At 43.7% G+C, this 14,187-nt stretch overlaps 1 protein-coding gene across 4 annotated transcripts in view; it reads left to right on the top strand.

The window, feature by feature from the left end:
- Positions 1 to 14,187, top strand: part of LOC110974775 (uncharacterized) — an 82,219-nt gene that overhangs the window by 625 nt on the left and 67,407 nt on the right. For all 4 annotated transcript variants that reach the window (XM_022226677.2, XM_087147954.1, XM_087147953.1 and 1 more), the window contains exon 2: positions 1,058 to 1,291. In XM_022226677.2, the coding sequence (XP_022082369.2) occupies positions 1,058 to 1,291 (234 nt within the window). The remainder of the gene's footprint in view (positions 1 to 1,057; positions 1,292 to 14,187) is intronic.

Here is a 14,187-nt window from a genome sequence, read left to right as displayed (position 1 = left end):
CAGCGTTTGTTACGTTAATTTAGTATGTGTGTGTGTGAAAGTTTAGGTTATTGAAATTGGTGGTGCAAGGGCAGACATGGCAGAAGGGTTAGCATAAAATAAATAAATAAAATAGGACTGAGGAAGCTAGGCCTACTGACTACTGTAGTACTGGGGCGGTGTGAACATCTTGGACTCTTTCAAAATGGCTTGTAAGTTGTACTGCACCGATGAAAACATTGACGTACGCGTGTGCAAGCCAGTCAGAGGATCGGGTTACACAATTTTCTTTGATCAGCGGTACATGTAGGTGCACATGCGCTCATTGCAGTTGTTTTCATTGGCACAATGCGGTTGCTACATGCACCTGCCATTTTGTGAAACTCCGCGCCACCCAATTTTGTCATTTGCTTTTTGAAAAACAGTCAAAGTGTGAACCACTCATGCCAGTCCCACATTATTACACGGCGTGTTACTCACGCTGAGTTGGATTGATGGGCTTGCCATATACATGTAATGATTAGACTCATGTAACATGCTTCACAGTAAGGGAGCCTATGTTATTAATCCTCCTTTGGTTTTACAGCACAAATGTGCACAAATGCCCACAGTCACTGGTGAGCACGTAGTTTCTATATGGAACTCAAACATGCACAGGTTCAGTGTGTACACAGTAGATTGCCAGCACAAAATGACTTAGGGTCTTTTGTGCAGTCCTCTTCACTGCATTTGGTTTACTGCACAATTATGCACATGAAACAGTGAAGCACAGTTGTTGGGCAGCACAAAAGTGCAATCTGATATTTCTGTGAGGGACTGTTGGTGCAGTGCACAACACAACACAGCTGTGCTTCTTTGAGGTGTTCACCAAATGACCCAAAGAGTGACTTCAACATGGGAGGGTTAATATATATTTATTATTATTATACATTGTAATATATGTTATTGCTGAATTAGTTTTTAAAGGGTCCAGATTTGTAAAGCTACTGCAAACGCGGCAAAGAAAAAAACAGTTAAATTTGTCAAGTTTGACCAGAATGCTTATTTACTAGAATGTTTCCGTCGCTGTCTTCTACAGTTGGCCAGATTCCAAAAGAAAAAAGGGAGTCCCGACAAACGGCGGAAGAAAAAACCAAAGACGACAGACCCACCGACATCTGCTGCTGAAGGAGCCAATGGAAATGGAGGCAGCAAAGGGGCGCAACCCACCATCCACCTCAGTGACGATTCTCTTGATACAGCTGACTCCAGTGTGGCATCGAGCGACGTCTTGGGAACCCACTCTGATCTGATGTCACCCATATCGTTTGAGGTAATGCTGCTCATATATCCTATGGTATAGGGGAGCACCCCTTAATCCTATCCCAAGCAGATTCTTCCAAATCCACATTCAAGGTTTTCCACAGATTTTGGAAGATGGCTACAGTTTCTGACTTTGAAAATTGTGCTGTGGTGTGGCACAGTGACATGGATTTTGGATGAATCAGGACTAGTTCAACATTTCTAACGTTACAAAATTAATCCATGGGGACGAGGACGACATATAATCATTTCGGGGCTTGTGCTACGTGCTCATTATATCATCCAGAATGAAACGATAACGATTTCTTCTCCCATGCCATGATCAGAATCGTGCACAAGCACGAGCACGTGGCCTGCCTGTGGCGTACATGGATGCGTGTACAATGTGCATGTACACGCACCATGCATGTTTTCATCCACTTTGAAGTCGAGTCTTGTACTCAATTCGCTTGCTCTTAGCCAAATTGCCGAAGGAAACATGAATGTAGGAACACTGGGATTTTTTTTATATCATTAGTTATTTTTGTTTGCGTATCACATGAATATACTGAATGCACTGTACTGCAAACAAAAAGGCACAAAAACGTGTGTCAAGTACTGACCTGCATCACAAAGTGCATCATAAAGTGGTTATGAGAAATCTGTTCAAAGGTGTTTGTCATTATTCGCTTCTTTGTTGCAGGGCTGCTTAATTACACTATATAAAACAACAATTGCACACAGTTTGACAGTTTTAGTTTTTTCTAAAAGTTGTTATTTTTTGTTTGAAAAGGCAAAACTCTCATGAAAAAATGTCAGAAATTCATCAGAGACCACCAGAAAGCATCTAATGGTGCATGCTTCAAGTTCGCGCACTAATTTTGGACTCTAACTAGAGCACTTCTTGTGTTTCATTTTGCAATCCCACTTTTCAAATCCTAGCTAAAACACTGCCGACACCCGAGACATTTAATAATGAATCCAAACTTTTTTTGGGCCTTCGTAATCGGAAGCCCCTACAGATTTTCTATTGATATGCTTTGAAAATCATTTAACATTGCTAACAGAATCTTTGCAAAGAATTTTTTTGCTTTTGCTTTTTTGCTGTGTTTCCTTGTTATTAAATCTCAGTCTGTTTTGAATCTCACCAAAAACTGAGATTTCTTGACCTGTTGAACTGTGTTTTTGATCAGAACAGCGCGAGGCAAAGTTATCCTTTGAAATTTCACAACCATGGAAATAGGATACTCAGTCTGACCTGAGTTTGGACGTCCAATCTTCGAGACAGCATTATCTCATCATCCCAGACATATATGACTCATGCCTGTGCCTCAGCTGTGACTCGAAGTTCAGTTGCGAATTCAAACTCTCAATTCTGCCTGATGTGTTCCATCGACCAAAAACATTGATGAATTATTTTGAGATGAAAGAGTTACAGTTGAAGTTGAAACTTCAGACTGGGTAGACCAGTCTCCTTTAAGTTCAGCCCTCCCCTTTAGGTTTGGATTACCTTTTCTGCCAGGAACAACTAGGGACCGGTCTTTTGTCATGTCCATTGTATGTTGCATTCTTTGCTGGTGTCCTGGTCCTCGGCTTTAACATGGTCCCCTGGGTCAAAGGTCCTAGAAGTGCTAATCAACATTGCTGGCTATAGTATGGTCCCTGTGTTCTTATGCTCTCCCTACACACTTGGTATTTTTAATGGCAGTTAACTTGAACTTAGCTCCACTGTTACTCTGGTTGGGAAATTTGTGTTGTAAGTGGATCTATGGGATGAGTCCCTGGAGGTGAAGCTGCACAGCATTAAATCAGGCCATCCTTGCAACAGACCGAAGCCGGAGGTTTCCAGAGATGGGCTGACGGTTGCTGCGGATCGTAGCAAAGCCTTGGCTCCGTTTCAAAACAGGGTGGAGCAGGCACGGGGAGATAGACATCGTTACCGGACCGATTGGTCTGAAGCCATCGCGTTAAGAACATGGAATTACTGATGTTGGCAGTGATTTATTCAAGTTGTAAGTTCTTGGTCCATGTTCTGGCTTTCTTGCTCCATTGTGTTGCCATCAGCAGTCTGTGCAGGAAATCTGTTTGAGATGTACATGAACATTGTATGTATACATACCTGTCACATCCTTTTAAGAAGTACCGTGGTAGTCATTTCAAATTGACAAATTTCGGCAAATTAAAATGCCATCTTGGAGATGTTGCTTGGAAGACTTGGGATCGCTTGGAGTGCATCTTGCAAGTTATTTCTTAAATTGCACTTGCTTTGGCTTGATTATAAAAGCCTTTACCACAGCACACGCAAGCTTAAATCAGCGTGTGTGCTTTCTGCTGTGACTTGGCGTGTCACACAGGGATGACCTCGGAGTTATAAGCAAGCAGTGTCCGTCTGTCCAAGTCATGGGACAAGGCTCTAACTCTGTTGAGTCATTGTAATATTTCTGCTGCAGAAAAAGAGACCCCCTCTCTGTACCTGTCATGACCGTGCCAGCCAGCTCAGCGGAGATATGATCACAGTGTGTAATGCTCTTGCTGTTGTCATGTTTCTGAGGTGCACTTGCCCAAAGATTACGGATAGTGCATGTAAACCAAGTCTGTCTGATTAAAAGTGACTCGTTTCTTGCACCTAGCAAAAAAAAAAATCCCCATTACGTGTTTTGTAAACTTGAGGAGATGATAAATCATCATAAGTCCTTGGCTGTGCACAAGACGTGGTGAAAGATTGTCACAAAGGCAAAAGTAATTGTGAAAAATGAACAGGATGCATAACTTAATATGTATCGTACCTTTCAGTTTGATAAAATCACCATTACATGTAGCTCAGTACCAGTTACGCCTAGAAGTGAAGAGGAAATGGCGCCCCCAATCGCAACTGCTTATAGTCCGATAAGAATGTCTCCCAACATGATTGGCATGACATACAAAGGCCGTGTGCACAGCCCCCCTCCCAACATCCAAACGGCTCAATTGGTACTTCCCTTTGCCCTATGTTTGCAGTAAACCGTTGGTCTGGTTTTGGTCCCATGCGAGTTCACAACATTGTCCTTGGCAAGCGTCAATACCGGGCCAAGTCTAGACGACAAGAGAAGGTGGGGAGTACGTGTAGGATGGGGAGAAAGATCCTAACAATCGCCAGGCAATCATTGTCCCATCCCATTATCCTCAAATCATCTGCACCATTCGGGGGATCGTAGTTCACTCGAATTCAATTTAAATGCGACAAAGAAAGCGCTACAAAATTCCAGATGTTCAGATTGAACGATGGTTATGGATTACGTCAGAAAGTCCCAACTTGACCAAGAAATTGCTTCTTCCATGTAATCAAAAGAACAGTTGTCTAGACTTTCCATAAATTTTAAGAAACAGAAGGTCTTAAAAAACTCAGCTCTTCCTGGAAAGGTTATGCAGACATGCATGCATGTATAAGACATCGAAGAATACCGGTAGTTGAGTGTCATGCCTAAAATGTGGAATAATCAAAACTTAAGGTTTTTGAGGCTGCGTGCCAGTTGCGACAGTCGTATTCAGTACCCTTATGAGTATCGCTCATGTATGTACATGTAGGCTGTAATAATTTGAATTTGTTATTAAGCAAGACACCTGTACAGGTAGATTATATTACAATGTATCTGTCATTCAGCACTTGTACATGTATATTTTTCTCAAGGTTCAATCTTAATCCTCAAAAGTTCTACCAAATCTACCAGGAGCCACGGAGTCTCTTGCGAGTTTGAAAAAGGTACAGGTCTGTTAGAGTTCAGTCATTCTTACGTGTGGTTACTTGTTACATGTGGCAAGATGCTTCCCTGGACACGGAATATGCCATTACTTTTGCAGGATTTTAGAGGAACCCGAGGGGAGGTCAAGATGAAGAACGAAATGCCAGAATGGTCAGGCCCAAGTCAAATCATGACAGCGTTGGAAATGAGAATGTCAGCTTCTAGTGCTTTTCATAGTCCAACCTTCAGCAATGAAAAAAAAAGTGACGTTTTGTGATTTAGACTCCTCAAACATCTCATAAATTTACCTGTCAATTTGGGGAAATATCAATTTCAAGCTGTGGTTTTCGGTCCCTACCCCTGAGTCCCGCTCAACAACATGTCTTGTCTTCAATTACAGCAATTTGGAAGTGACTACATGTGGTGTACACGTACATGTTGGTAGCCTGCATACATGTAAAATTATCTGAGCTTCTTGTGACATGAACATGTACATGTACATGACACCGTACATCCGACCAACACGCCTTCCTGTCAAATATCACAGTTTTAGAGCTTTCCCTTCTACTGTCCCTATCCCCTCTCCACTTTTCCCTGTCTAGACACCACCTGCCCTGGGGTAGACCGTTCACCTGTGTCCTACCTCCTCGGGCCTGTCGGTTGGGTTATATTTAAGTCATCAGAGGCTTTTCTGGCTAATTAGATCAATCGGATGGGTAATCATTGATGTCCGTTTTGCGTGTCTCTAAGAGCATACCTGCTACTGAGCAAGATATCTTCTCTGGGGCATCCGAGCAATCGTTATCCACAGCAATCCAGTAGCGGATTTTGTGTTTGGACTGAGGGGTCAGTTGTCTCACCCTGTGTGACCCATGACCCTTCTCTATTCCCCTGGGCCAGGGGATTGACCTCCTGATGTCTCTTGTGGGCATCACTTGTCCAGGGCAACCAGGAAGCAGGGTAAGCCATCTGTTAAGCAGATAAAGAACTGGACAATTGTCTTGATCTAATGCACACTTACCGGTATCAGCAGTGGACTGTCATTGGTCAGATATTTGGGGTTGGCAGTTGCCAGATTGGAGAAAATCTGAATAAGGACAAACAAAATTTGTCCATGGATGGATGCTTCATGGTTCCGCAGGGTAAGGATTAAGCATTAAACATGATAAAAAAGGTCTTGCAAAATGCATAAAAGTGACGACGGGAACAAAATATAGTGACCATCTCACTATAATACTAAACATGATAAAAAAATGCTAGCAAAATGTATGTCTGTGTGTTCATTTGCAAGTTTCAAAATCGCTGCCTGTCGGTGTAAATTTTTACCTGTGACAATGTGGGGGAAAGTATGCAGGAAATGTGCCAGTCTTTAAACTGAACCAAAATATTGCCAAAGATTACCGACCCTTCCCTTTCTCACTCCTCCCCAGCGTAAATTAAACACGTGATCTTCATAACCGAGGAGGATTTCAAAAAATGTTCCAACAAAAGTGCCTCAGCGGTACCAGTGCACGTAGGGTGGAGAAAGCAATTTCACACACCCATAGCAGTTTGGGTTATTTCTTGAGAGCAGCGTGGAATCCTGGGACTGTTGCGGTTTAATCAGTTCCAAGTTCCAAGACTGAAATTATTTGTTAGTGTACATTAGGCAGATGGTTAATGCTGCTGAGTCATGGGCTAGTAATTTTTTTTTTTAGGAACAGAGGAGAAATGCTCACTTTATTAGCCCTGTCCTGCAGATTGGTCTGGAAATGTCGTTTTGTGGGCCGAGCCAACTGAAAAATGTTTCCTCAGGCAGTGGTCCCCCGTGCTAGGCAGCTTGGGCCCCCACCCCAGTCCCTAGGGTAGAGCTCTCATGTCAAGGCTGTCAAACCAGTCTGCTAGAGTCAGCCATCAAAGTTTCCCCTCTCCTTTTCTCTCCCCAAGTCAGTCGCCGAGTGTCTGGTGCAGTGGTGCAGCGTGCGTGCCGAGTCACCGAATCCAGTCACCAGCGTCACATGCATGCACTGCACACAGTTGGGTCACACTTGAGATCCCCTCGTGCTGCGTTTAAACACGCATGGCTGCAAGTGGGTACAACACATGTGTGGTGCACACAAAGTGACAGTCACAAGTGGGACGCATGAAGCGATCACACGTGTGCTCATTTGCATACCCTGCAATGGTACCTGTTTAAATACATATGCAGATCTGCGGTGGTTCAGGAAATGGCTTTGAGCAGTGAACTTCTTACATGTACATCAACTGCCAGTTTCATCTCTCCGCTCCGATCCGTGGTGTAGCTGGCATGCTTTGTCAACATCCAGCATTGAGACTTCAGTCAACACCCTTGGATGTGGAGGCCAGAGGTGACTTGAATCGTCTCTGTTTACAAGCGACTGTTGGGTAAGCTGTCAGCTGAGTTAGCTCCTGCAGTGAAGACGCACATCCACACCTCGACAGTGCTCGGCTTGAAAGACAAGGGGATTACCCTGTGTCTCATCTTTTTTCTGCCGGGCATATTTAACGAGCGTGACCAACCGAAGGAAATCAAAGAACAGTTTAATGATATTGGCTTCCTGTGCTTGGGAAAACCCTTATAAACTCTAGAAACACAGAAGTTGCATAGAGCGCACAAACAAACAAACTGAATTGACTGCTCAGAAATCCAGAAACTCTTGGCAAGGCCTCGTAACTTCACACACGGTATACAGCGTGTGAAGACTTTTCAGTGATTATATGTTACACCCCGATGGGGACTTTCTCATTATGGATAATCATTGGACAGTGGACGTCATCCAGAGAGAAAAACTTGAACTGAGATGAGTTCGGTGGTCAGCAACGTGGTATCAAAGTGGACCAGTAATTTTGGGGGGGCTTTCATTTGTGTTTGTGGAGTGAGAAGAACTGAACAATCGGCATACATGTAGTTAACATGGAATTAGAGAACGGCAGTATGCCCTGGCTGCAGGAATGGAAGTGGAACGGGTACATCTACAAAAATGTATGTATGCCTACTTTTGTTTGGAATTGTTAAGCATCCTCAATTTTCCCATTATCCTACACAATGCTGCATAAACTCCAGTCGAACATTATTTATGAGATTCCGTAAGCCTCTCCAAAAGTAATTTTTCTTGGTTCCATAATCGTACAGCCGTGAGAATCTATCAAATCTTGTGTTGGATGTTGACGGGGTTTGAAAGGTTGGAGGTACATGTAGTGAGAAACTGGGGGGCAGAGTTCAACTTGACTCTGGGGTGTTCGGGTGTGCGAGTACATGTTCCTGTGCGTTGAGCGTGTTGGCTGGCACGTGAAAGTGTGTCCAGTAGGCATTCAGTAAGTTTTCCAAACTTTGACCAACACGGGAATGGTGCATGAAATTTGAGTAGAGTGGAAATTTCAATCCTATTGTTTCCAAACTATAGATTTTTGGTTTTCCAACTCTACAAAGTTAACAGCTGGTGTATAATGCAGCAAATACTTAAAAATTGCTAGTTTAGCAGGTTTTATATACTGTAGTTAGCAACCAGCCGCTCCCTTATTTTTCACCTAAATGGCTCGTAGGGCGTCTTTTTCCCCCCATTGATCTTATTTGTTCCTTTGCCAGCAGAATTGCGCGTAGGCATTCATAATAACTGTGTTTGTGATTTTTGTCATTTATGGATTTAGAGGCCAAAAAAAAAAAAAAAACAAGCAAAAGAATTTTTTTCCCCAACTCATTCTCCATCAAAGCTGTCAGCCGCAGGCACACAGGCAGACATTAATTTCCAGTGTTTTCCACCGTCCCCCCAGCTGTGACACGGACACAGATTACATGTATTTTTGTGGTATTGGTCGTTTGACCAATTTGATAACCGGATAGGGAAAACTGCAGCCTGAATGCTCGCCGATTTAAACACACTTGTGTTAATACCACAAGTGCGAACTCAAAAGCTGGACAGAGTGTCTGAAAGTTGCGGTTACCCAGTTTGTGTCTGAAATATTAGTAGATTTATCAATTAATTTGAGTCGGTTATTAATACCAATGATGTCATTTGTAGAGCTTTATTCATATAATACAGGTCTGTTGCATTTCAGCATGTGGTCACAAGTTATAGAGACCACTATCAGTTAATTTCCACATGCATCCCGCTACAAGATTGGGTGTCCTTGTAACGAGGATATTCCTCTCAGGGAACCAGTGAGACAGCCTAGTTTTTCCCACAGTTCCTTGGGGCTCCATGGCCGTGTAACACTACTATCAATGATCAGCTTCACACTTCATTCCAACAAGTAACAACACGGCCGTTGGCCTGCGAACGCATGACTTTCTTAACAATGTTAATCCCTGAATAGATGCCACTTACTGATAAAGTATTAGGGACCATTCCCAGGAGGGAGGGATTAGCTAAATGTCATACCATCTTGAACGTGTGAAAGTGTGAAAAATGGGCAAAATCGAAGTTTTTTTTTTTTGGCTGAATAATCACCCAGGGTAGGTTTGTGAGCTGGAATCTACAGTGTACATCCAGCATACATGTACAAACCGTGGCAGGCATCGGAAGCTCTGCATTTACTCATGCGATGTGTTAATTGAAAGTTGCTTAAGTTTGCCGGATTTCGGGAACGAAAACATTATTAAATGGGAACATGTGAAGAGATGTCTTCTTTATCTCTTGTTGACAATCTAGGCCATTAAGGATGTGTCCATTATCTTAGCGTATCGTGGTGTATGCACTGCGGTGTTGAGTAATGGCTCACTTCCATGTACATGAAGCGTGATACTGTACATCAGGTGCATACAGAGCAGTAGTTAATTAATTGTGGATTTTGGCCCTGCCCAACGTGTATTATAAACACTGTACACTCAGTGCTTGCCCCCCGAAGGCTTGTGAAAAAACCACAAGCATACTCGGGTGGGACTCGAACCCACGGCTTGCTGCTTACTAGTGCAGATGTCTTAACCACTTGGCCGCAGAGCTTGCCGGTGTCAGCAGGTTAGTTTGAGTCAGATGTACGTAGCAACCGGTACTGGAAACCACTATTTCCAAGGATGGAGTAGTTTCACGAACAGGTACAAGTTGCCAAATCAGCTTTGAATCCAGGGTAGCTAAAAAGGTGGGGTGAGATGCCCTTTGTAGAAGGAATGTATATATATACAACTTACAAACTGACCCACGGGGAGGGGGGGATGCCCAGGGCAGGATGATGTCAACTACCAGTAGCCTCACCCCCCCGATTGATCAATGAGTGGACAACGCGAACTGCATGTGATCCATATTTCTTTCTTGAAACTTTGGAACGTGTTGTAAATGAAAACTTCTTGTGATGCCTGCAAAACATGTCAAATGCCATTCACTCGCCCTCGTTTATATACGATAGGGTGCCCTCGTCAGGGCAGGCACGGTGCCTTCAGTCGTTGATTGCTGTTTCAGGACAGGTAGTTACATGTTTCTTACATAAAGTGAAACAGGTGTCAGTCCTGAGGTGTCATTACCCAGGGTACGTACAGGTGTAAAACACAAACATGGACATGCATTTGAACATGTAAGAATTTCCCCTGCCCCGCCCCACCCCACTACCTCTGTGATTGAGACAGTGCTCCTACATGTACATGTACAGGATTAGCCAGTGCCTCGGGCGTGATTGTGTGACACCTGGAAGACTTGATCTCCAGTGAACTCACATGTACATGTACACAGCAGGAAGATTTACCATACTGGTACGTGTAGGCCGGAGGGGGGAGGCCTTTATCTGAAGCAAAACTTTCCGGTTTTTATGAAAATTTAAGTAGGGTAAGAAGCTTTTCCCTCCGCAATGTTCAAAGTGGTGTGGTACCAAAAAAACCCTGAATTTTAAGAGTTTCAAGCAATTTCCGAACTGGATAAACTATTTCAAATTCTAGACAGGTGCCCGCAAATTGAGGAGAAAAAAATAGACAGCCTAATTGATGTGGGACCTGCACCCTTCAATTTGTAGTCTGGGGTGTGTCTGGTTGAACAGGACTTGGCTTCTCAAGTTGGAGCAGATAACATTCAATACTGCACAATTGCTCTGTTAGCTAGTCTGTCTAGGACCCTGGATGTTTTCCCAGGACCCTGGACACAATGGTTGGAACGAATTATCTATTTTCCCCACACTAGTCCCATGTCGATATCGTTAATTTGACAAACGGCGACAAAGTAAATTTTTTTTGGTCTTCTGTCTCTCATATTTTCCCTTTTCATACGAAGAGACTTTACCACTCATTTGTGCAGATGATCTTGTAAAAATGATGAATTCTTATCTGCCAAGGGATTTCACCTTAATCATTTGTGGATGCTGAGGGTCGACTGTTGTGGAAGTGTTTTTGTTTGACCGTTCCTGTCTTCAATACAATGGAAACAGATGACAGCTGCGTCTTTGGATCCAACAGAAAGCAGACAGGTTCAGTTGAATCTCTGGTGGCCTGTGGTTGACCATGGGGACATAAAAATAGTGGAATGGACTTTGTCAGTGCTAACAAAGAAGTAGGGAACTCTGTATCTTGTGTGTAAGGGGCCCGAGCTAGACCAAGAGAGGGCGCTGTATCCTCAGCAGCACAGGTTCCTTTGGTAGTAACTGCATCGCTGGTTCACAATAATGACCATGAAATGCAAGTATTGCAGTCGCATCGTTACCACCAAAACACTCCGGACCAACATGGCTCTTTTTAACCCAGTGAGGGTGTGCTTCTGCTCAAGGGGGATAGGCTGAGGGCTTTGACAAAAAAATGGGATGTTCTTACATTGTTGGACCAGTAGCAGTCGTGGTCTGTGCACAGTTTTCCTGTGGGAGCCAGATGCTGTGTTGAGATCGTCACTTGCCGGCGTCTCCCTTTGTTGTTGGTAATTGGAAACTTGTGCAGGGAGGCGACACAAGAGCAGAGTGTCTTTGAGATAGGGGGTAAAAAAGCAATACCAAACCTTAGTATAACGGAGCCTACCCACCAAACAAAATTAACCCTGAAAATCTTAAGGGCAGTCTTCAACACAGATGCCAATGTGACTTCTCCGTGATGGGCAGGTTCCTGGGGAGGGGGCTCAAAGCCACGGCAAGGGAAATATCAACTACGGCGTATCTATTTGTGAGGATTTCAGCTCAGCCTGGGATGTGCATCGCTGTCTCTGGTCGCAAACACTGTACATGTCCTTAATTAATCTTCCACCTGTTCTTAATTGGCAGTCGCCTGCCAGGACGATATCCACCGCTGAGAACAAACCGTCTTTTGTTCCTTGCCGAGATCAACAGGATCCAGTGGCAGTTTCCCACTGTTGGTTTTGGTTGGTGGACAGTGCGGTTAGGGTGTCGCGTTGGGTAGCTCTGCGATCTTGTATGCTATTTAGTTAATGGAGAGATAGCATCATAGCCAGGGGTGTGGTTGTCATGATTTTCAGGATTTCAGGATTTTTCATCACGATTTTCCTGATTTGGGGATTTTTAAACTTTCAGCATCCCTTACAAGTCTCAAGTTTTCCATGAGATGTTTTTACGCATGAAAAGTGATATACAAGACAAGAAATTAGTATATAAGGCATGTAAGGGGTGTCTTGAGGCAAACGCAAATATACGCCACAGACCCTACACTGCGTTGGGGCATTTTTTATCCACAAAACTTTGTAGGTGTTTTATTTCCTCCAATCTCACCTCGGCATAGTAAACTTTTTAGCTCCTGGATATGGAAACCAAGTCAGTCTTGGGTTTAAGAAATGGCAGTCGTCAAAGTTGAAGGAAACATTGTTTTAACAAAGTGGGTCCATCAGACATTGCAAGCATTGAAGCTTTCAGCTGCATTTCTTGCCATTGTTTTCTCAAATTGTACCCCATACTTGGTGTGGATATGAAAATAATGACATCACACCCACTGAGCAGTCTTTCTTACATGTATATCAACTTTATCTAAAAACATTTGAGGCCTTTCCTTTGGAAGATTTCAGCATTTAACTTGAGAGCCATGAGGACGGAAATCATTTGTCAAAAAGTCTGGAAGCGGGGTGAAACCTTCAAACAGAAAGTTGAAAGGAAATCATGCACCATGTACTTGGACGAGTGGGAGATCTGTGTCTCAGTTGAGTAAGGATAGAGACCGTGGTCACCAGAGGTGCGCAAGGAAAGAGTGCCGTTACAGTTTTGCCTGTAAAGTGAACCGCGCCGTTCTTTCACATTTACAAGACTCCCCTGTGATTTCTATCGGCCAGATCCAGCACCTCAGAAAACCAAACCAATTACTGCGGGAAAGTTGCAAATGAACACATCCATGCGCATGCATGCTTCCAGCAAATCCCTTTTAGTCACACATTCACCGCTTCCGATGTCCGCTTGGACCTACATTTACTGAATGTGCGCTTCTATGTACCGGGGTAAGGAGTTGGCGTTCGTCATGCGTCTCATGTTGTTGCAAAGTGACATTTACTCCCTACCTTTCCCTCGGGCCACACAGCGTGCCCTTTTCACCGTATTAATATGAGAAGTGTTGATTAATTACTCATTTAATTTGACTCTCAGTTCAGTGACCTCTCGTTTGTTTAAAGGGTTCCCGATGTCAATTCCACATTCAAACATAGTCCGGAGATATTCTTGGCAGGTGTTAGTTTAGTACAGTTCTCCACAGGGCATTAGTTCCTTGGAAGCAAAATGAATTTGAACAGGGCAGGCTTTCTTCAGCAAAATGATCAAATTCACGACAAATGAACAATTGAAATGCACACGTACGGACACAAGAAGTAACAGGGCACTTGTACTCAAACAGTTGTTGCACTTACACGCCTGAGACGATAGCACTTTTGTGCTCGTACATTCGGAAATCTGAACCAACGTGAACCTGTGCTGAAAACCAGGGGAAAAACCGCAAGTGTGCAATATCTTTATGCTTCCAAGTGTCTTGTGTAGTGTGTACAGTCACTAGATCCGTGCTTCCGGTCATGACAGTGATTCAAGAGATAAACATGATATCCATGTGATGCCCCTTTGCCCATAACTCTCATTTTTTGTGAGGAGGAACCTTGCAAATTGTCAAATCCACTTCTGTGCCGGAACCCATCAGGCTCAGCACACACTCTCTACTCTTTGTGTGTTTTTTTTCCGAATGACATCAAGTAGCCTCATGTGCAGAGCATGGGTTCTCCTTTCCTCAATCCTGCAAAATCCCCCTGACAGACACTCTAATAAGGATCTGCAAGACTCGGGTCTCAACATCATGACTTGCACTCCTCCGCGCCAAAGTTTCCGTGAC

This window comes from Acanthaster planci, linkage group LG17, assembly GCF_054643075.1.
Source record: "Acanthaster planci isolate LZ-2023a linkage group LG17, COTS_SCS, whole genome shotgun sequence".
Lineage (NCBI taxonomy): Eukaryota > Metazoa > Echinodermata > Asteroidea > Valvatida > Acanthasteridae > Acanthaster > Acanthaster planci.
This window is presented reverse-complemented; position numbering and strand designations above follow the sequence as displayed.